The sequence below is a fragment of the Haliotis asinina genome, chromosome 9 (genome assembly GCF_037392515.1).
Source record: "Haliotis asinina isolate JCU_RB_2024 chromosome 9, JCU_Hal_asi_v2, whole genome shotgun sequence".
Lineage (NCBI taxonomy): Eukaryota > Metazoa > Mollusca > Gastropoda > Lepetellida > Haliotidae > Haliotis > Haliotis asinina.
The window spans coordinates 17516860-17538931 of NC_090288.1; the positions used below are offsets into that span (position 1 = coordinate 17516860).

General features: G+C 37.0%; 2 protein-coding genes across 2 annotated transcripts in view; both read left to right on the forward strand.

Annotated features, from left to right (window-relative positions):
• Positions 1-22072, forward strand: part of LOC137296582 (testin-like) — a 65132-nt gene that overhangs the window by 37496 nt on the left and 5564 nt on the right. The window contains exon 4 of the mRNA XM_067828396.1: positions 3246-3479. Within this exon, the coding sequence (XP_067684497.1) occupies positions 3246-3479 (234 nt within the window). The remainder of the gene's footprint in view (positions 1-3245; positions 3480-22072) is intronic.
• LOC137296579 (regulator of nonsense transcripts 2-like) overlaps positions 17742-22072 on the forward strand; it is a 269128-nt gene continuing 264797 nt past the window's right edge. The window contains exon 1 of the mRNA XM_067828385.1: positions 17742-17755. The gene's annotated coding sequence lies outside the window, so the exon portion shown is untranslated. The remainder of the gene's footprint in view (positions 17756-22072) is intronic.

Below are 22072 nucleotides of genomic sequence, written 5' to 3' on the forward strand. Positions count from 1 at the left end.
AAAAAGTGACTTTTTCCAGAAACCTGTCACTTGATGCTTCATATCTCAGCTATGCTTCTAACCAAGCATGCAATATTCTGTCATCTCTTGAATGGAGATGAGTTCGGTATAGACCTTCTCAGCAAGCTACTAATTAGGCATAGGCTTGGAACATCTGCTGTAGAGCTACTTCAGGTGTTATGACGGGAGAAATATATTTCTGTTTTCAAGACTCCAATTTTTAATGAATAATTTTTTCAATTTCATCACGTTTTTATTTAAAATCTCCAAAGGAAACATGAAATGGTGCAGGAGATTTTACAACATTCCATACATATCACCGGGGTTTTACATGACTTGCAAATGTATGTCTAGTATGCACAAATGTAGGGAATGAACACAGAATATAAATTCCCTGCGCTGAGAGGGACACACAATATTATTCACTGTACCCACAACTCATCTGTGACTTTACTAAGAGCTTGGTTGTAGTTATGTACATTACTTCACCAATCAGTTCACGTGACCAATGATTCATTCCAGGCTCCAAAGATATGATCAAAATAAATAGTTCTCTTCACTGTTACTTCACAGGACCTTCATACTGCCTGCAAGGACCCTTAAAACTAGTAACTAGGGGTTCCTGAGACTCCCATGTTTGTGGGGTAAAACCATGTGTGATCTCTGCTTCTGCAACCTGGGATAAGCTCATTTGGAACATTGTCCCTGTGTGTGAGGAGCTCATTATGCATCTGCTAGCTGCCCATCTACTGGGGCCCTCTGTTCTCTCAAACAGCATTACTGTAGTCTACATGGAATTGTGTTAATCTGCACCTGACCTGTTACGATGATTCTTTGTGTAAAGCTGTTATGTCTACATTGAATATGCTTGCCATCTTGTGCTGAACAGAAACATAATTTATCTCTGACTGTGATTACAAAAATTGAAATTTTGTGTAAATATATGAAATTTGTCCCAATACAGTACTTTCGTAAACTGAGATGTGTTTCAACAAATTCTCAAAACTTGGTCTATGACTGAGGTGAAGAGAATATTTTTTTGGTCTCATGACATTTCTTTTCAGTACATTGGGATATCATTTTAGGTTATAAGACAATGAGTTTTAGTTCATTGCACATTTATCACAGTTGGAAAACGAAATAGAAAATAATTAAATATAGGACAGCTTATTTAAGGTGAAATATGATATTACTTGCAACAACACTCAAGAAGTAATACATATGAATGAATATGATATGAATCGTTTGTAACTATCGCTTGTGGAAATAAAGAGATGAAAATTAAGTGAGCATTATGTAATAATTGAGTTGTCATGAGAATTTGTACTGCTTCTTATGAACACCCTAGTTCTCTGAGAGTCATCCAAAGGAAACTTACAAATGCTTAATTCCTGTGATCAGTCTTTGTTGTTTTTTTGCTTATTTGCTAACAAGCAAACCTTTATGAGGAGTTTCATTCCATTCTGTTGATCATATTTTGTTGGTTTGAACATAGTCTATCCGACAGTCTCCAAACCACATTATTTTCCCAACAAAACTACAGCCCTAAATGAAGCAGTCTAGAATCCCCCTGGTTCTGAATCTCCCATTGCACTGGGGTTCCCTTTCAGTTTACGTAATTAAAAGGGTCTATTTGTTACTTTCAAAATTACATGCATTCAGGGACTAACTCTCCAGTTAGGCCATTGACCAGCAGTTCCAGTAAATTATTCAAAATGACAGAATCACGACATGTATGATTATGGCTCATATCAGGCACTTGTCTTACTTTCAGGACACCAGAAATGTTGATGACAAAACATTTCAAATTTCACTTTTATTAAATGCAAATTCTTCAATTCACAGTCATAATCATCCATTTGTTCTTATACTGAAAATACTTGAAGTATATTTAAAAACAGGCTGTTGGAATCATTTGACTGTGTTCAGAAAAAGGTCTTTTTCCACTGCTCGGCCTAATGACACTGCTGTAGCTTTGCTGCGAATCATTAGCAATAATTTCAGGAAATAGCCTATTATTTTTTGTCACATTGTACAGGAAAGCTTGTTTTTCACATCTCCAACAGCTGTCATATAAATTATGACACGTTCAGTCATCATTTTTTATCCAGTCACGTTCTCGGAGTTGGGAACACCAAATTTGGACTACCATGATGAATTTCACTTCAATATCATAGATTTATTCATTCTGTTTTGAACTTATCTTTTTTACTTAAGGAAAACAAAGCTAAATCTCCTCATTTGCCATTTCTTATAGAAAATCAACAATATTTGAAATTACTTATGATTTAAAACATTGCACTTAATCTTCATTTATAACTTATTATGTTATCAAACTCCAAATTATATATAGCATTTTATTGTGTCCTCAAACTCCAACTTATGTAGACATATTATCATGTTCCACATGTTTTTGCAGACTATTTATTCATCATATCATGGGAAATGGTGCTGAAACTGATGGTGTACTTGTGATGCCATTGATGTCATTTTGCGAAAACTTCAGTAACTGTTTATGTCCTACTTAAGTTTGAGACTTTTTGTATCTAACCTTTGTCCAGACCATATTTTCAAAGCCTTTTTTCCTATTTTCAAAGCTGTTCCACTAAATATATAGCTGTATTCTTGAAGAGAATTGAGAACAGATCAATTTTTAAACATGTCTTTAAAGGCCTAAATACATCACACCTCATTGAACTGATGTATCAACTGTTCTTAAACTAGGTTTTGAATGAAACATTTCAACATTATGATTATTAAGATTCTGAAACGGGTAAGGGAGGTAACTCTCATAAACATTAATGCATTTGAAATTGTTTGTAAATATGTATTTATAATTACACAATTGCTGCATGTTTGAAAAATGCATACATCCTTTCTAAGCTGTATCCTTAGATGGGTAAAATGTTCCATTTCAAAATCATAAGCCTGATATCCTATATATGAGAAAGAGTCAAGATGTACTGCACGAGTGAAGAAGGCAGCTCCATGTTATTGGATGTGAAACATTATGGAGTAGTGTTGACATGTAAACAAATAAAGTAAATCATTGTACCATGTGAGAGTTTAATTTAAATGTCTGAGACCCAGCGTCAGAACGACATCTGAAGATAGTGGTTTATGTTCTTCACATGAACGAGCATGGCTCTTTTCAATCTGTGTCATTGCCGATATATGCGTGAGATAATATTTAATGACATGGAAGTCATGTTATTTTAAACACATGGTTTTTTTTGTAATTTCAGAGATCTCAAAAATACATCTCTATGCTACCACAAGACAAACAGGAATTTGCGTCACAGCTCCGCAGAAAACAACTTCAGCGACAGTTGCCCTTGCATGACCTTGACCCAAGGTTTTGTAATAGTCTCACAGAAAAGGAAATGCACAAATATGAAAAGTTTTCTGACAAACGGAAAAAGAAGGCAGCTGGAATTGCACAGATTAGTGAAGCACCATCTGGAACTGCAGGATGTTTGGTAAGTTTAAATTTTAATAAAAATTGACGTCCATGTTTAAGGGTAATAAACTGTCTAGCAACAACACAGGTTGATGATGATAGTATGAAATTATCCTCACTCTAAAATACCAGCGGAAGTAAGAAATGATGTGCTCACTCATTAACCAGTCAGTCAACATGCCCTTACCTGACGAAAAGTGACTACACATATATTCATTCCATGGAAATACGTTTTGTCAGAAAGAAATACTGGTAAAAACATTCATCAGATAAGGCAAGTTGCACATGGACCATAATCTTTTCTCAAGACCATCTGATATACTTTCACTTATGTGTCAACGTTTCATTTGTTGAAGGAGAGTTATTATTGTGCATACAACTCTTTCTTGAACAATTCATCATTGAGTTCAGTGCTAGAAAGTAAATCCGTCTAAGACAGGTCTCAAGAAACGTTTATTCTTCCTTCAAATAAACAATGACTTAAACAGCTGCTCAGGCTTGAGGCTTTGAAAATAAGTTTTTAATGAGACGTGTGCTATCATACCAGCTAGCAATATCGTATTACATTGTCTATTTGTTTGGATATATACTCCTGAACTTATTTCACCCTCCAAGTGCATATACCTATAACATTCATCCACAAAGGGAAGCATCTGTTTCATATAAACTTTTGTACATGTCTGAGTGAATGAGTGAGTGAGTGAGTGAGTCTATAAAAAACCTGGGTGAGTAAGCATGGACCATACAGGTCCTAAAGACAGACTCTCCCCTTCATGTGTCTCAAGGAGGAACATGCCCCTACTCATGAGTTCCAAGGCAAGACAGTTTCTCCCATGCCAACAGAGGCAGGATAGGTCTGCTAACATGCCAAACAGGGAAGGCAACCTTACAAACCCACCAACCAGCAAGTATGTACGGGGGTATGTCAAAAAGGATTGAGTCTCACCCAGACAATGATATGAATGCAACTGTTTTATGTTTTACTTTTTAACATCATATCTGTCAACCTTGAGCAAACTGGTTTGCTATGTTCCAGTCTCACGATCCCCATTTTGTTTGACTTGTTATCTTGGTAAGCCCAAAATGCAAAATCTGCAATGAATGCATCACAAACTTTAGGAAACAAAATATGCAAGAAACAGTTTTATGTTTGCGATTGGTAGAATTGAGTCCGCTAGAATCACACTTAGATATTAAAGGGCATAAAAAGACACTTTGAAACTACAGTCACTTGTATTGCTTGTTAAAGTGACTCCCCCACCCCTTCATGTTTACTGAAAGAGCTTGTTTTGGAGACACCACCCATCCCCTTCCAGATGACGTAATCATCAGGACATAACTGATTCTAATGGTTTCACTATTCATAGATGATGCCAAGGGTTCAAACTAAATAATGAATGGTCACACAAGTGTCAGCCCCCTATATATTGTAAACAGTGCCAGCTTGATTATCTGGACACAGTGTTTTTTAAAGATCAAAATGGGGGTATCCTTGAAAAACAGTTCCTGTTTAAATCTAAATCAAGCAATCCAAATCTTTGGCTGTTCATTATGACAGGAATGTATCCAATACCATTCTGATCGTATTTTACATGATATTATGTGAGGACATACCATTGTCCACAAAATACCAAATGACATCATTTTCATTTTCTACAAATATTATACCCCAGTGTGATGTGATGACTCGCATCACTTGTGAACCACATTACCCACATATGTGAAACTTTTGAAATGGCTTTGTTACTGATCCTTTCAAAGTGATATGGAAACTTTACAAACATTGGACACTGAGAATATAGTTAGACACACTACTTTTTTACATTCCCTCGTATCCTGAGTGAGTGAGGGAGAGAGGAAGTTAGCATTTAACATCAGATCAATGGACCTGTTCTGTTCTGAAGAAACCCATATTACCTAGAAGTGTGGGAACATTACAATGAAATATTCTACTATAAATAAAAATAATATCTGCAGTATGTTCATTTCTCTCCATTTTTCTCTACATAAGTGCATAGATTGCTTGTATGAAAAACGCTGATAATACCATTCCTGTATGAACCACTGGCACCAAGCCAAATGCCTGTAAATAGACAGCTGGTGATAGGTGGTTTCTGTAGCGGTACCTAAGGCTATGGGTGACCTCATCTAGCTGGAAGATGACTAAGATGAAACAGTTTTATCAACCTAAACCTTGTCATGCAACACTGCTGAAACCACAGGCTTCTATATCAGGTGAACTTCATCCTTACAGCCCTCATCACCCATCTGTGCTATGTAACATTTTGTTCTGAAATGAGTCCAAATGAACGTAGATCTACTGCTTGTACTTCTATGTACAAAATCACTTGTAATTATCAAGAGGCACAAAACTTGCAACCTTTAAACACTCCTTTTAAGATGAGTACATAATGACATTTAATACAGTGTTTATTTAGATGGCCTTCTGAAATGAATACAAACATTTGGAAATGTTTAGTGAGTGATTCAGTTTTGTAACCTAAACAGTGGAGGTTGTGTTGACTTACCAATCAAGTGCCATTGCTTATGATGGATTACAAATAAGATAAGTTAATGTGTTGTAGTTTTATGCACTAGAAGGTTCACATGGGTTTGGTCTCCTAAACAAGCACCTGGTATTTTCCCAGAGATTTGAAATTCTTTTGAGTCATGAGAGCAACCCATGAGAGTTCACAAATATTTTCTGATATCCCTCAGCTATAAAATGTGCCTTATACTTGTCAAGTCATGGACTTTAACTATCACAGTTGTAACTATTCAAACAAACTTATCCCTTGTTGGTACCTATATAATGCATCTGTATCATTGTTCAGCTGAGGCCTACTTTGTGTGTTTTAGGAAATTGAACTTAGGTTTAAGACAAGTATCCAGCAGTGTTCAATTAATCAATAATTGATCAGTTTGTTTGATTCGTTTTATAAATCTGATCATGGAAGCCCATTGTTTAATTTACAAAACTGTAAAATGTCAAGAAACATTACTGACAAAAGCAATACCATTGTATTTATTGATGTCTTATAGAAAGTAAGTGTTAATAGCAGAACTTTAGTTTTGCATCTGATGTCATTACATTTAACTTTGCATAAATGGTTCCATTCTCGTTTTGAAATGGACACAATGCCAGAGTTTCAGAATTTTGGATTATCTCAAATTGCTTCAACTTTGTCATAAATAGTGCCTCAAGAGGCTTACTATACATGCCAGTAATACATATAGGAGAATATTCAGCATGTTTCAAGCTTTAAGAAGACTTATACAGAGCAGTTAATGAATCTTAGCTATGCATGTACACATTCTAGGGCAACAGCTATGTATCCAAGCTCATATAATTCCTTACACATTCCTTTTCATGTTGTAAACTGAAAACAAACTATCAAACCTCATGCTCTAATTTGTCTCCCCTCGCTAGCATTTGTTAGTTCTTGAAACAAAGTCACCGGAAATGCATCCCACATTGCATATTTTTTGTCACAATGCCTAAATTTCAGAGTTCACAGTTTTGAAATTTGACGCGAAGATTACACTATCAAATTCTCTTCAAAAGTAGACTGTTGCGAGAGGTTATTCTGGGAATGAAAATACATCGGAAGCAGGCATGTGTCCCTGATTTCCATGTTTATTCATCACACAGTAGTATTCTGAAATAGGAGGAAATATTGAAATAATTTTAGGAAAAACATTTACATAAACAATTTGTTAAATGAATGTCAGATTCAATGCACCCTGTGACCATTTTAATGTATTTATAATCTAATCATTCATGACTGCTGAAATTTAATTTCGTTTTTCTTTGAATGAAATCTTGCAAGATGGATCATTTTGTGGCAATATGTGTCTTTTCCTGTATCTGTTTCTCTGAATTTCTGCCTTACTAGCTACCAGGAGCTACAGGTTTGTTTCATCTGTTCCATGGCTTTAGGCGTCTGGAGCCATCTGAATGTTGGAACCTGGTGTCATTTGACTGGTACTTAATAGTGATGCAGATTGCAATGTTTTGGGGTATATTCTTAAAGTTGACATCCATACATTCATGCCTTTGTGGTGAACCTGACATTATTAGAGGAAAATCGATGACCATGATCAGATTTCATTAAAGCATTGTAATCAAGTAACAATCTCTGTGTTGCTGTTTTTATTACAGATTCATTAAATGGTTAGTAGAGAAATTAGCTGAAAATATGAGGAAAGGTATTGGATATATCTCAGAGAACTGCTCACTGCCATGTGTGGTACTTATTTGTGCTTCTCAAAACTGTTTATGTGGCAAATACCAAGAACATGATATAAGTAGAAAAAAAATTAAAATGTCAAAGTTTTGCCCCAAGTCCAAGTTCAATGTATTTTTATCTTGAGATGACGATACGGGATCACATATCTGTGTATGTGTATAGTAAGGTGATTAGAATATAATGATTTGTTTGAAGTGTTAGTACATTTAATATGAAAGATCTTGAGATAACAAGGACTGACTGTATTGCATATAGAGATAAGGAAACATGAAATCTTCAGAAATACCTAGAAACCACTATTCCTAAGCTGAAAAGTACCACTTTACTTTGGCTCATTGGTAAGTGTAATACTTATCAACAAATGTCATGTGAGCATTTCTATAAGAAGTTCATCTGTCCCCAAATAGTTTCTTGTAAATTTTCAACTTCTCTGAAATCTGAAGCTTTACATATGATCCCCAAAATAGTTATCACAGTATTCCATTTGTATTTTGTCAGCCATGGCAGCCATATTGAAAATGTAATTTTGTCCCATTTGTCAGCACCAGCATGTAAAGCCAATTACAGTAACCATAGAATGTGCCCAGTAACTGTTTCAGCTTTGTTGTGCACTGGTATATTTTATTCCATTGTTCCTTAAAATCATGACATACTGAAATCCTCACATGTCAATGGAAAACATGACACAGCCAATAAATGTTAAGCAATTCATCGGTATCATTTTTAATCTTTTAACTCAAGTCATGCTATCTATTAAAATAAATCATTCACAAGAAAACATATTCATACATGTTATAAAATATAATTTTTTACAGAGAATAGAAATCACTAAAGTCATTTATCATGTTGACATTTATTTTCCATCTTTTATCATATAAAGATGCAAGAGTTCATCCATGATGCAGAGGTGCATCCGGTGCATGTTCCCTTACAACGGATGTCATCCTGATACATTTCAGGAAGCTGAAAAACGTTGCCTTCATGTCAGTTGAAGATAGCACTGCTGCTTTGATCTGTACACAATTTTGACAATATGGTCTCTTTGAGATTTGATAGTGAAGAAGATAAACCTATGCGTGTCCTTCCATTAACCGAAATAGTAGGACAGAAGATGCTTAAATCAAAGCATTGATGTAGGCTATAATTCTGTGTCATGACAAAACCCATATTGGTCTTCACAATACTATACTAACAGCAATTCTGAAATTTCCTCTGAGGCAAATGAGGCATCTGTACAAGAAATGATGTTATTCTTTAAATGTGATGGTATGGATGAATATTAGCTTGAAAAACATTTGTTTGAAATGTACTCTTCAGAGAAAGTTTGAGGAGATTGGATGCAGATGTTGCAGTTGGGTAGGGGGAACATGTCGAGATGTGTCATAAAGGCATTTGTATGATTGCATGGTTAGCATGTTGAAGATGTGTGCTGATATACAAAGACCTGATTGACATCCTTGAATTGCTGTAGTTCATCTGTGACAAATGGGGTAGTTTGGTCGGTGAATACGAGCATCTCCTGCAGTTTATCATACTCTGCATGTTTAACTCTCAATTCTTCATGGCAGTAAGTTGTAAACAAAAGAAGGAGCATGGGTAATTTGTCTGGATCTCATGATAAAACTGAGGAAAGAGCATCAAATGGAGTCACCTGTGTAGAGTCGTGTCCCTTAGGTAGTTTATCCCCAGATTCATCCTGACTATATTTCCAGTGTTTGTGTCACAGACGTTCCTTAACATAGTGAATATTTCAGGACCTTAGGCACATTTTCCGAAACTGTCATGCCATATGACTCAAATATTGTAATATTGCCAAATTTCTAGGCATACAGCAGCAAACACCCGTGAGCCATTGTTGTCTTCAGGTGCTTCACATCAAGTGGTACTCAGTCTATTAGTTTCTTTGAAATAAAGTAATTTTTTAAAATAATTTGATCAATGTATATTTTCTATGGTGAAGAGATTACACCGAGGTTCCCCATTATGTAAAACTTCACAACTTTCAGTTTCAGTGGCTTAACTGGCGAGTAGAAAAGAAGAAAAGTTGCACACACACAACTTTAAAAAAAAATGTCTGAAATTTTACTGAGCATATGTGACAATCCTCGTCTGTAACTGCAACTGAACCATAGGATAATCTAAGAACCACCATTTACTATATATATAGAGCAGGCAGAACAGGGACTATGTCATAGTCAGTGCAGGACAAGCATGCCTGAAAGTAGATACTTTGTGTGCCATCTCTTCACGTTCTTGAATGTGCAGGCCTGAATCTGAATAGAGGTGAACATTGATGTACCTTCAAAAGACCTTAAATTTGACATGGTTAGGTCTGTTGTATATTGGCATTATATTAAAATCTTTGCATCTCTTGCTATCAGTGATAATACCTGATGACATCATATTATCATGAGGTGTATCTGATACACATCTGTGGCAAAAATGGATTTCACACAATGTGCCCAAATAGGGAATAAAAACTTGGGCCTTCAACATGACGAGAAAATAAAACCAACACGCTACCCCACTACCTCCACTGATGTTGATGGTTTTACAAGCACACAGCTGGCAAGTGTTGTGCATGTATCTGGGCCTATTAGGTATGATCAGGTCCGGTGTCAGTGTTCTCCTAACTCCATCAACATGCTGCCAGGGTTATCACAACACTGGGGTATGCAGGACACCTCACCTCCCTTGTATACATGTTCATACATTGGGGAAGATGGTGCACGTAGTGGTGAGCGAGCGAGTTTAAAGCTGCTATTAGCAGTATTTCAGATTTATCATGATGTATCGTGTTGATGTTGATAGGAAAGCCTGAAGTGATCAAATTATTGATCAGTTTGGTGAACTCCACCAGTGTGTATTATGATCATACATAATCAGAGCAGACCAGGATTTGAACCCAGATCATATTTTTCTGGCACACCAAGGGGCCGTAACTCTGCATTTTGCCAGAATTGCTTTAACTTTCTGGTAGTTTTATGTAAACACTAGTATGTAGTGGTGGAGGTTAAAACTGGAAATGAATCTTTTGGAGTAATAGGTGACTGGGCGATCTTCATTGTCCTAGTCAGGGAACATCCTCCTCTTATTTCGCTGTCAGGATCATAGAGGTGCCACCAAACAGAAGCTTAGTGCACAGAAGTGAAGCGTGAAGACTCTCAACTTAGATAAAGGGTTGTGCCAAGCATAGGGCATAGAGAAGGTTTAAAGCATAAGGTACATTTGGCTTCTCTAATCAAAAGGTATTTGGAAGTGGTTCTGAGTCAAAAAGGTACTGGACATTTCTAAAGGCATACAGTACTTTAGTTTCTCTTAGCACAGGGTACCAGAAGTGACCTCTTAGCTTTGGAGCCATAAGAACAGGGAAAGACAAGAGTAAGGACAGGGTACTGGAGTTGACTCTAAATAATGTACAATGTACTGGAGATGACTCTAAGCATGAGGTATTGGAGGTGGCTCTAATCATGGGGTATTAAAGGTGACTGTAATCATGGTGTACTGGAGGTAGCTCTAATCATGGCGTACTCGAGGTAGCTCTAATCATGGGGTACTGGAAGTAGCTCTACTCATGATGTACTGAAGGTAGCTCTAATCATGGTGTACTGGAGGTAGCTCTAATCATATGGTATTGGAGGTAGCTCTATTCATGGTGTACTGGAGGTAGCTCTAATCATGGTGTACTGGAGGTAGCTCTACTCATGATGTACTGAAGGTAGCTCTAATCATGGTGTACTGGAGGTAGCTCTACTCATGATGTACTGAAGGTAGCTCTAATCATGGTGTACTGGAGGTAGCTCTAATCATGGTGTACTGAAAGTAGCTCTAATCATGGTGTACTGGAGGTAGCTCTACTCATATGGTATTGGAGGTAGCTCTAATCATGGTGTACTGGAGGTAGCTCTACTCATGATGTACTGAAGGTAGCTCTAATCATGGTGTACTGGAGGTAGCTCTACTCATATGGTATTGGAGGTAGCTCTAATCATGGTGTACTTGAGGTAGCTTTAATCATGGGGTACTGGAGATAGCTCAAAACATGAAGTACTGGAGATGACACTACACATGAGTACTGGAGGTGGCTAAGCAAGGGGTACTGTAACTGGCTGCAAGCAAAAGATACTGGGCCTTGCCTCTGAATATCTTGTAAGGATGGTGTTGGGAGGCTATCCTGGAATGTGAATATATTTGACTTTAAAAAAGATACATGATCATTTGATAAAAATTAACACAACATTTCACATGCTGTCAGAATTTATACAACTAACACATGCTGCATATTGGTATGTGAGAGAAGAGAAATGTGTAATAACACATACATCAGCTAACATCCAGAAGTAAAGAGTCTTTCCAATATGTCTCAGGGTGTGGTGAGGTATGGAGATTATCTGTCTGATTGTGTAATGTCATAAATGTAAGTAGCAGATGGTACAAATTCACAACAGGTGAGAAAAAACGTGTGAGAAGTCTGGGGCATGAAGAGGTAGTGATAGAGGCAGATGTTGAGACTGGGGGCATGTGGATGTAGTACACGATTGGGGTGGGTAGTAATGCTGGATTGTGGAACATCCCTTGTGATGGTTTTATATGTTTTTCACTGGCTTCTGATGGACAACACTGATAGCTGATAGAGGAAGTGATGGGGGATTGGGGGTTTAGATGTTAGTGTGGGTTTTGGTGTGTGTATAATAATGGCTGCCAGGATGCCAGTCTGCCTCTCTAGTGTCATGAGTTCTGGTATGTAACTCAAGCTCATCCCCAGCATTCTGAAGGGGACAGAAGGGGCAGGGATTAGAGGCTGCCCACATGGTCAGATTCTGTTGATTCCATTCAAAGGAAGCACTTTGTTTTTTCATGCATATTTTCAAATATTGAGTGACTGAGATTAGTTTTACACCTCACTCAGCAATATTCCAGCTATATGATTCCAGTCTGTAAATAATTAAGTATGGACTGGACAATCCAGCGATCAACAGCATTTTGGGTTGGTTTTTTTTATGCATATATATACATATTGAATGATGCCATTTGTCAGTGAATGAATTATGAAGAAATACACATCTTACATCAAGGGACAGTTTAAAATGAAATGTTATTTCAGCTTGACAAACATGCCAACTATAGTGAATTGTGCACAGTCATATAGCAATATGTTGAATAATGCATGTCCTCTGTGATAACACAGAAGTGTGTGGACTGAGTAATGAGGGGAGATCAAGATACGCGTGGCAGGATCTACATTCAGGGGAGGTAACAGATATGATATATTATGTCTAATATTGAAATGATGTCACAAGTTATCCTGCCATGAGTGATATACTGACTGTGTTGGATGGATGGAGAAGTGGGAGGGAAGATGCAAGGAAAAGTGTGAAAACAAGAAACTGAAGAAGGGTGGGGTGATGGCATTCATTTCCAGAAAAGAGGGCTAAATATTTTTTCAGGAAAAAACAACACTGGTGCTTCAAGGGATCACATTATATAAAGAAAATATGAAGTCACCCTGCAGAGATGGTTTCTCCCAAGTACCCGACTGACCAAATATATCACTGACACAAAAATCTACAAGCTGTTTTTTCCCATTGTACACACCTTGTAAAAGATCAGATTTTATTATTATTATTATTTTTAGTTTTTTAAAACATTTTTTGGAAACCAAAGTCTTACATCTCAAAAGATCAAATTTGTGTCATATTTGTTTAAATGTAATTATATCATAAAAAGCATTGCCTTGCCTGTCCATGATTACAACTGTTGAGAATTACATTTATTGATGAAATATTAGATTCTTCCTGTTTCACAGGCAGTTACAGATACTATTTTAAGATTACACATAACTGCTAGAGAAGAATGATAGTGGAACCATTTTTGGTGTTTCTCATCCTCTAATGTCATATGATCCTTGGAAGTCCTGGAATTACCCTTGAACCAGGCCGAACCCAACAACCTAGGTTGCAAATTCTGATGTCTCCAGTGATGCTGCCTCTGACAGAATTCCAAGCAGCATCTGATCAGCCAGTCTTCACCCTCATCACAAAAAACATCCAGACCCCAAGGAAGGGCCTCATGGTGTGCTTTGCAGCCAGAGGTCTCCTCAAGGGCCGAGATAGTTTTGTGTTTCGACTTCAGTCTTTAGGTTGGTAGACCTGTGTCTAAGCTAGGCCCCATCATTGTTTTGTCTCCACAGTTGGAGATGTCATTAACTTTCTGGAGTGAGTAATCCCTTGCTGGTACTGCCATGTTTAAAACAGATCAATTCTTTGCCAAGGTTTAAGAAAGAATTTTTGTTTACATTAAGGAGCCTTACCATAGGTTTCAGAGTTCTGTTGTGGGCTTTCGAGATATTGTTCAAATACCAGTATGTGTTTTTTTAATGTATTAGTAATTTTTGTCTTCAGATTGGTTTATATAAGCATCTTGACATGTATTTAGTAACATCTGCAGGGATAAGTCTTACATTGTGAATAGTCAACATTATGAATGCTCATATGGTAAACAAACTGGTCATTGTCGACTTATTGTCGTTAGGATTCCTGTGAGCTTGAAGTCACTAGAGTTGATACATCACTAACAATGTTGCTAGTGACATCTTTGTTAATGAATCTAGGTTGAGAGTAACCTCCTCTTGGTTCCATATAAATGTTACATATAGACCGATCATTCAGGTGGTGGGTTTGCTGGACCACTGATTGATTGGTTGTTGTTTAATGTCACACTTTTCAATATTACAGCCATATATCATTGCTCTGTAAATAATCTGGACCAAACAATCCAGTGATCGACAGCATCAAGCATTGATCTACAATGATGTGTCAACCAAGTCAGTCAGCCTAACCACCCAGTCCTTTCCTAAGACAAGCAAAGATCGATTCTAACATGGATATTCACAGGTCTTCTGGACCAGCAGGGTCCATACTAATGATATACCACCGTAGATCTACACGTAGGAATATCTGACAGGTGCCAAGACATGGATTGACTTCATAGTACATAGCATCTATAACATGTGCCGAGAGATAAATCAATGTTAAATAAAGTACTTCCAGATCACTGTCAAATTAGTTTGATATACGTTATCTGTTAGCAAGCAGTTGTTCAGAATGTTTATGCTAGATCACTTTGGTTTTTCCCACCTCCATTTGAACCAATGTATATTTTCAGCTGCTCATATTTTTTAAAAGTCACAGCAAATGTAATTCGAGTCTGATGTCAAATTGCAGGTGTATTTCTAAAAAGGACTTTGGAAGAGATTGGAATGTGAGTTAGCTCCAACTGAGGCTATTAGCTAGAGCCTATTTGTTGTTTTTGAAACATATCAATGTAAAGTTGTGTGTTCAGATGAAGAGGATAACACTGGCTTCTGTCTGTGAAATTACATTCACTGTCATGAAGCCACAGGTCTAAAAATTGCCTGATTCTTGGACAATACCTCATTACTTTTTTCACACCAAAAAAAGTGTGTGTGTGTGTGTGTGTGTGTGTGTGGCATAATGGCATGGCATAAAGGCCTATTCTGAAAAGCTGCAGCATAATAGGAAAAGTAAGTTTTCATTCAAACATATTTTGCCTTTAAAATTCGCTATCATTAAAATACTTTGTCACACTTGAAAAAACTGTTCATGCCAAGTGCCCATCAGCCATATGGTAGTAAGACATCACATCCATGCAAGCTTCAGTCAAACGATCATCTTTCAAAATTAAAGACAAATTAACCTGCACCAGGAGGTAGGCAAGAGGAAAATAATCTAACCTGATGAATTTGGATTCAATTATTTTTGAGCTTTGAGAAAAAATAATTTCATGTTAATTAGCAATAAAGAGGTTTATGAGTTTCTGTTTTGCAATATTTGAAATTCAAGAATGTGATCACCTGTTAAAAACCCTCATCTTGTCATTTTCATGAAAAGAAAACATTTGAGGTTTCTTTAGATGATTGAAAGGTTGTGATGTTCAGGGCTCTGTTATACTTCTTTGCAGATATCTCATCTTCAATATATAGGATTTACTGCTGCAAATGTAACAGTTATACAAAAAGGTTATCTAGTAAAAGAAATGGGGAAAAAAAAGAAATGTGGAAGTTTTCAGGTTCCTTTGCCAAAAGAAGTTCCCCAAGTTGGAGGATGTCAAAGGTTCACAGCTGTGTTTTCATGGTGTAATGTAAGCGCCTTATTGACAAGCCATGGATTCAGTATGACTCATTCCAAAGATACTGATATCTTTGATAAGAACTGAAGCCAAGACCTCAAATTTTGAAGAGGATCCCACGTGTTAATAAAATTATTGAGAATATATTTTTTCTGTGATGTTGTAACGATAGTGTTATTGGGTAACATGCCTTTGAGTAGGAAGTAATTTCTTTGTTGTTACGCTATTTTGCAGTCAGTTCAAGGCATGTGGTTTTCAAAAATATGTTCCATATTAACTTCAAGGATTAGAATGTCACTTGGTGTGAATGTTTGTGGAATTAACGGTGGTTTGTTCAAGTGCACTCTTGATGTATTTACATATCTAAATAAATATAACAGTGTTACAAGAAATATTTGGATAGTATTTTATTTGAAACCAAAGGTCTCACATAATTTTTGATTGTGAAACTCCAGCCAGCTCATACAACATTCACTTAAAAGTGCCAAATATCTAATCATATATATCAGTCACCTATGTCAGTGATTGATCTTGTCCCTTAATCTGGTGTGTCCTTCCTAAATCTGGTGTGTCTATCCTAGATCAACCATCTTCTACCAAGATCAAACAACTTCTTCCAAGATTACACCTCTCTGTCCTAGATCACACCTGTCCATCCTAGAACACACCTCTGATTTCTAGATCACAATTCTCCTTCCTGGATCACACCTCTCCATCTCAGATCAAACCTCTTTTTCCTAGATCGGACCTACATATAGACTAGTTTCTTGTCATAGACAAGATTTATCTTGAAAAAGTTGTTGTATGGTATAAAGCAATGCACATATTGCCAGTGTCAAGTTACATCCATACATGACTTTAGCAATTTCTAGATTATGAGAAGTAAGTTTAGCAAGCTCTGTTTGAAAATTTCATTATATTGACAGTGTGTAATAACAATTTCATAAACTGTATATCAGTGATCCTCCCCTGAAACAGACTGGCATGAGTCCAGTGTAAGTTTTATGAACGCACATGAACATCCACACCATCCCAGGCATGAAACATATCTACATCTTTCCAACACCCACTACAGCCTCCTGATCCAGTGAGTCATAGCAGCAGATTATATCTCCTTTACTTCCTGTGTAGATGTATGGGAGATCATCTTAGCTGTGTTTGTCAGATGTGTTATGACAATGTTTGTCACATCATTTTGGTCATCAACTGCTGTGAGGAAAGTAGTAGCAGTGTTGCTGAACCTGTTGTGAAGATGGAGTTGTTATATTTCCTCTCACTACTACTGCCCCACAGGATGTCATTAGCTGGAGATGTAGGGAAACATGTCCACATCCATGGCATGGGTGAGGCTTTCCCCATGTGACCTCTACATGATTGACACACTTACCACAATATCAGATCGTGTCAGAAACAGGAAAATGTGATTTTCTGGTAGGGCAATTCAGGAAATGATTAGAGAATAATTGAAATGTCTGCACATTACTCAGTAACAAGCATGTCACTGCTGATCTTCAGGGAACCTTTTGGATTCTTTATATGTTTTAGAGAAACTGATAAACGATCTTATGAGAGTATTTGCTTGGAAATCTTTTTATACTTCCAATGTAACTCTGGGCTACTTTATTGCTTCACGGATATACAGTCACAGACTCTGGCAGTCACAGACTCTGACAGTCATAGACATTCAACCTCTGAAACATTGAGGTAAACACATTATAACGAGGATGACACATGATGAAGTGTGTATACACAGATATGTACTTATTTGTGGGTATGCAGAGGTATTTGCACATGATGAGGGGGTATACATAGGTATATACACATTATGAAGGTGCTTTACAGAGGGATATACATGTGATGAAGGGGATGTACATAGGAATTACAAATGATGAAGTAGGTATAGATAGGTATTACACATGATGAAGTGAGTATATAGGGGTATATACAGTGTTCCCAGAAATTATTGCGAAAATCTTTGGTTTTTTTTCTAATGATGCTAAGATTGGAAAAAGGGCTTTCACTATGCACTAAGCATACTAAATAAGGGAGACAACTCTTGAAGGCTTAGAAGGCAGCTCATTACGTCAAGAGTTATCTCCCTTGTCTGAGCAGACGGCTTCCTGTGTTGACATGGCAGAATTTACAGCAAGAGAGAAAAGAAAGCTCATTCTAGATGATTTTGAAAGGGGTGAGGCTGATGCTAAAGTGTTAGCTTGTAGACATGGTATTCCTCTGTCTACAGTATACAGAACTTTGAAGAATATTCAAACAGGAACCGGGATAGAGCACAAAGCAGGGGCAGGTCGGCCTAGGAAATTCAGTGTTGTGGATCGCCGAAGAATTGGGCACATTGTGAGTAGGGGCAAATTGAAAAGTGTTGAGAACATCAGAAATGAAATGATTAGCAGAGGAAGTCCTCAGGTATGCAATGAAACAGTTAGGCAGGAATTACAAAGACTTAATTGGGTGAAAAAACGTGGAATTCCCTCGCTGTTGATGAAAGATGCACAAAAGGAAAAACGTTTAAACTGGTGTCGGGCTCATGAAAATCAAGATTGGGATAATGTTTTCTTTTCGGATGAAAGCTCTGTTTGGCTTTTCCCTAATTGTGTGAAAATTTGGACCAAAGATACTGTCAAACCTATCTACCAGCGACCAAAACATAGCCCGAAGTTTCACATGTGGGGTGGCATATCGGCTCGCGGAGTGACGCCATTGTGTGTTTTCACGGGAAACTTGACAAAAGAAAGATACGTTGACATTCTAAATGGTCACCTTCTTCCGACAGCACAAACACTGTATGAAGATGATTGGATTTTCCAGCATGATAATGACCCAAAACACACTGCGCGCTACACAAAACAGTGGTTGTCGGGCGAAAATGTTCAAGTTTTAGACTGAGAAAGTTACAGCCCAGACCTAAACCCAATTGAGAATGTGTGGGGAGTCATGAAGGACAGAATAAACCAAAAGGGACTGAGAAATATTGAAGATATGAAGGCCGAGGTGGTCCAATATTGGGATACCCTGTCACACGATTACCTACAAACTTTGATGGGTAGTGTGCCTAGGCGTATTCAGGCATGCATTGCAGAGCGAGGAGGTCTAACAAAGTACTAAAACAAGACTGAGACTGTAAAAGGATGATGTTTTAACATGTTTATGTAAGTAAAACGCCCAAAGTTAATAAACGTAATGAGTTACATGACGCAACATGATTCTCAATAATTTCTGGGAATACTATATACACATGATGAAGTGAGAAACTATAGTCACATGATGGTATAATCACATGATGAAGTGAGACACAGGTATATTCACATGATGAAGTGAGACACAGGTATAGTCACATGATGAAGTGAGACACAGGTATAATCACATGATGAAGTGAGTATACAGAGGTATATACACATGATGAAGTAAGTATACAGAGGTATATACACATGATGAAGCGAGTATGCTATATCTATACATGTTGGAGCAGGTTATGCATGTAGTCATGCCGGGAATACTGTACCGTTCTGCCCTGCAAAACACAAATTATTTCATGAAATATATAAAGCTAAGTCAAAATAATCACTTAAACCTTCACAAGAACTTGCTGCTTCACTCATTAAGAACAGCATATGCTGGTTATCACAACTCCACGTCTCTTGTAAAAACACCTGCATCTTTATCTTTACAAGTATCTAGTATTGCCCTAAACTCTAGTCGGTGTTAAAAATAAGCCATTCCTTCTGACAACGTATCTCTAGCCAAAGATAGCACATCTCTATCATAGTTTACATCAGTGGAGAATTTAGAATGTGGTTTCATCTTAGCTCTCACTTGCAGCCTATGTATAGAACTAGTTCACGTGAAAATAGCCTGGAAATATTTGCCAGTCTCTGTATAGAGTTATTGACAGTGGTTTCCAGTTGCAGAGTTTGGTTAGGTCCTGTTTGTCTTCTAGGATTCACACATTATTTCAAGCTGTTGATGTATACACTGTGGATGTGTAGCAGGTGGCAATATCTGTGATATCATTACTGGTACATCTTTTTTAATTTGCTCTTCATGAATCAACAAACAATATGATACCTTTTTTTTAAGTGGTAAGGAATAGCTGAGGTAGTTATTTATGATTATTGTTTTTTGTAATAATTCCAAGAACAATGGACATCTGTGAGGGGAGATGGGAGGATGTATTTAAGATAGTGTTTTATTTCAGACACAGTAATATATGTTTAAAGGTATCAAAATACCCTATGAGATATATTGTTGCATCTGGAAAAAGCAATATTTGTCTGGAAAAATCATTGAAATATATTTCACAAATGTGGGCACCTGGAAACGTGTTATTGATTATGGGATCAGCAGCAACGAGAACAGATGACATGGTCTGATGTACTGAATAATGTGTAGGACACCAACCAATTTTTTATCAAATTATGATGGGCTTACAGGTATTCAAAACAACTCTAAACTCTATAACCCTGAAAGTTCCATGCCTGCCCTGGTGTTGTAGCCAGACTGGAGGTGTTCTGAATATAGTGCAGGTGCGCTCAGCATTACTAGCTGCTTCAAGGAGAACACACATGGAACATGTAGAAGTGCATCCCCTCCTGAGAATGTTCAGTGTGTTTTCATGTGCAATTCATATGCAGTCACAACCTGTATGGAATGTCTGATCGCAGCACTGAGGGACTTCAAAACACGTACAGAACTAGAAGTGCACCTTGAAGTATATCATATTGAAGTAGGTTTAGGGAAATATTATGTAACTAATAAAACATAAAGATTATGGTGTCATGGCTTAGAGATGGCCCAAAATACGCCAGAGTGGTGGAGCTGTGGTGACTGTAGATGTGATGTAGATTTGACGTAGATGGATGGATGTGATGAGGAGCTGACGTAGGTAAATAGGGTGTAAATAGGAATGTAATAGGAATACACACAATCATCCACTACTTGTTATCAACTTCAGTCTACAAAATGTATCATCTAATGATCCTTGCTAAGTCTTCTGAAAAACTTGCGGTTAATTTCATGGTGAGTATTTTCCAAGCTGGATTTTCTTTTAGATAATTATGTGAAAATTAAGACTTTGCCAACCAAACAACCTTTCCTTTGAAATCTGATCCTTCAACCTTTTTCATTTTGATTTTTTCTCAAAGGTTGAAAGATAAAAGAGTCCTGGATTCTTAGATTGGCTGTTCTTGAAAAAGATGTCTATGGCAACAAAATTCTAAAGACTTTTGTGTCATTGACAGAGACCAGAAACACTCCTAACCCCTATATCACCAGAGTGATTTGTGTGTATGACATAACTGCTTTGTGTTGTTGATCACCCTGGGAGGGAACTCCATGGAGGATGTGTGCTGAAAATGGTAGCAATATGTCATTGTCTGGGAGTTGTTTTATAGGTACTGGTAGGTATAAGAAAGATATTCTTGGAAAGAGTCATTATCATATTTGACATTGCTCACATTCAGAACTCAGTTGGACATCAGGTTTCAGCTGTTAAGAATATCAAAGTGTGTTTTGGTTCAAAATGGTTTCAACCAATCAGAACCCTGTAATTATACATGAGATGTAAAATCTACAAGTATACATTTTAGAATTAAATCTAAAGTGTATTATTTTTCAAAGGCATGCCTGGCTGACTGCTAGCTACTATTATAAAGCTGCTGCCAATAAACTACAAGGGTCAAAGGTCTCAGTGACCAAGGTGATACAAATAATAAAACAACACTATTATTCATAATGTTAAGATTGGGACAGTATCTGTTATATAATTCTGTAAACAATGTTTATAATGATCACAAGTGTCATGAACTTATAATGAACAAACATGTTTTTTTGTTCTTGCCACTTGTTAGATATTCCTTAGTGAAAATTCCTGGTACAAACTACAGGTGTAATTCTAAGGTATTGGTCTGTTTGGGTCTATTAACAAATATTAACAACTATAATTTGCTACATAATAATCATAACCAATATAATTTGATTCAGTTTAATGTTAGTTCGTCTGTGAAACAAGGACAGTGTTGGTGATGTCTAAATATTTAAGAAAAATATGCAGAATATATAATTGAGGCTTTCACACAAAGTCCTTTCATCTCACACAACAAATGTTGTATACTAAGTGCATCTACCCTTTGTTTCACACACAAGCTTGTGCATTAACACAAGTTCTGAAAGACCTTTGATCTCTTCTATATATATATATCAT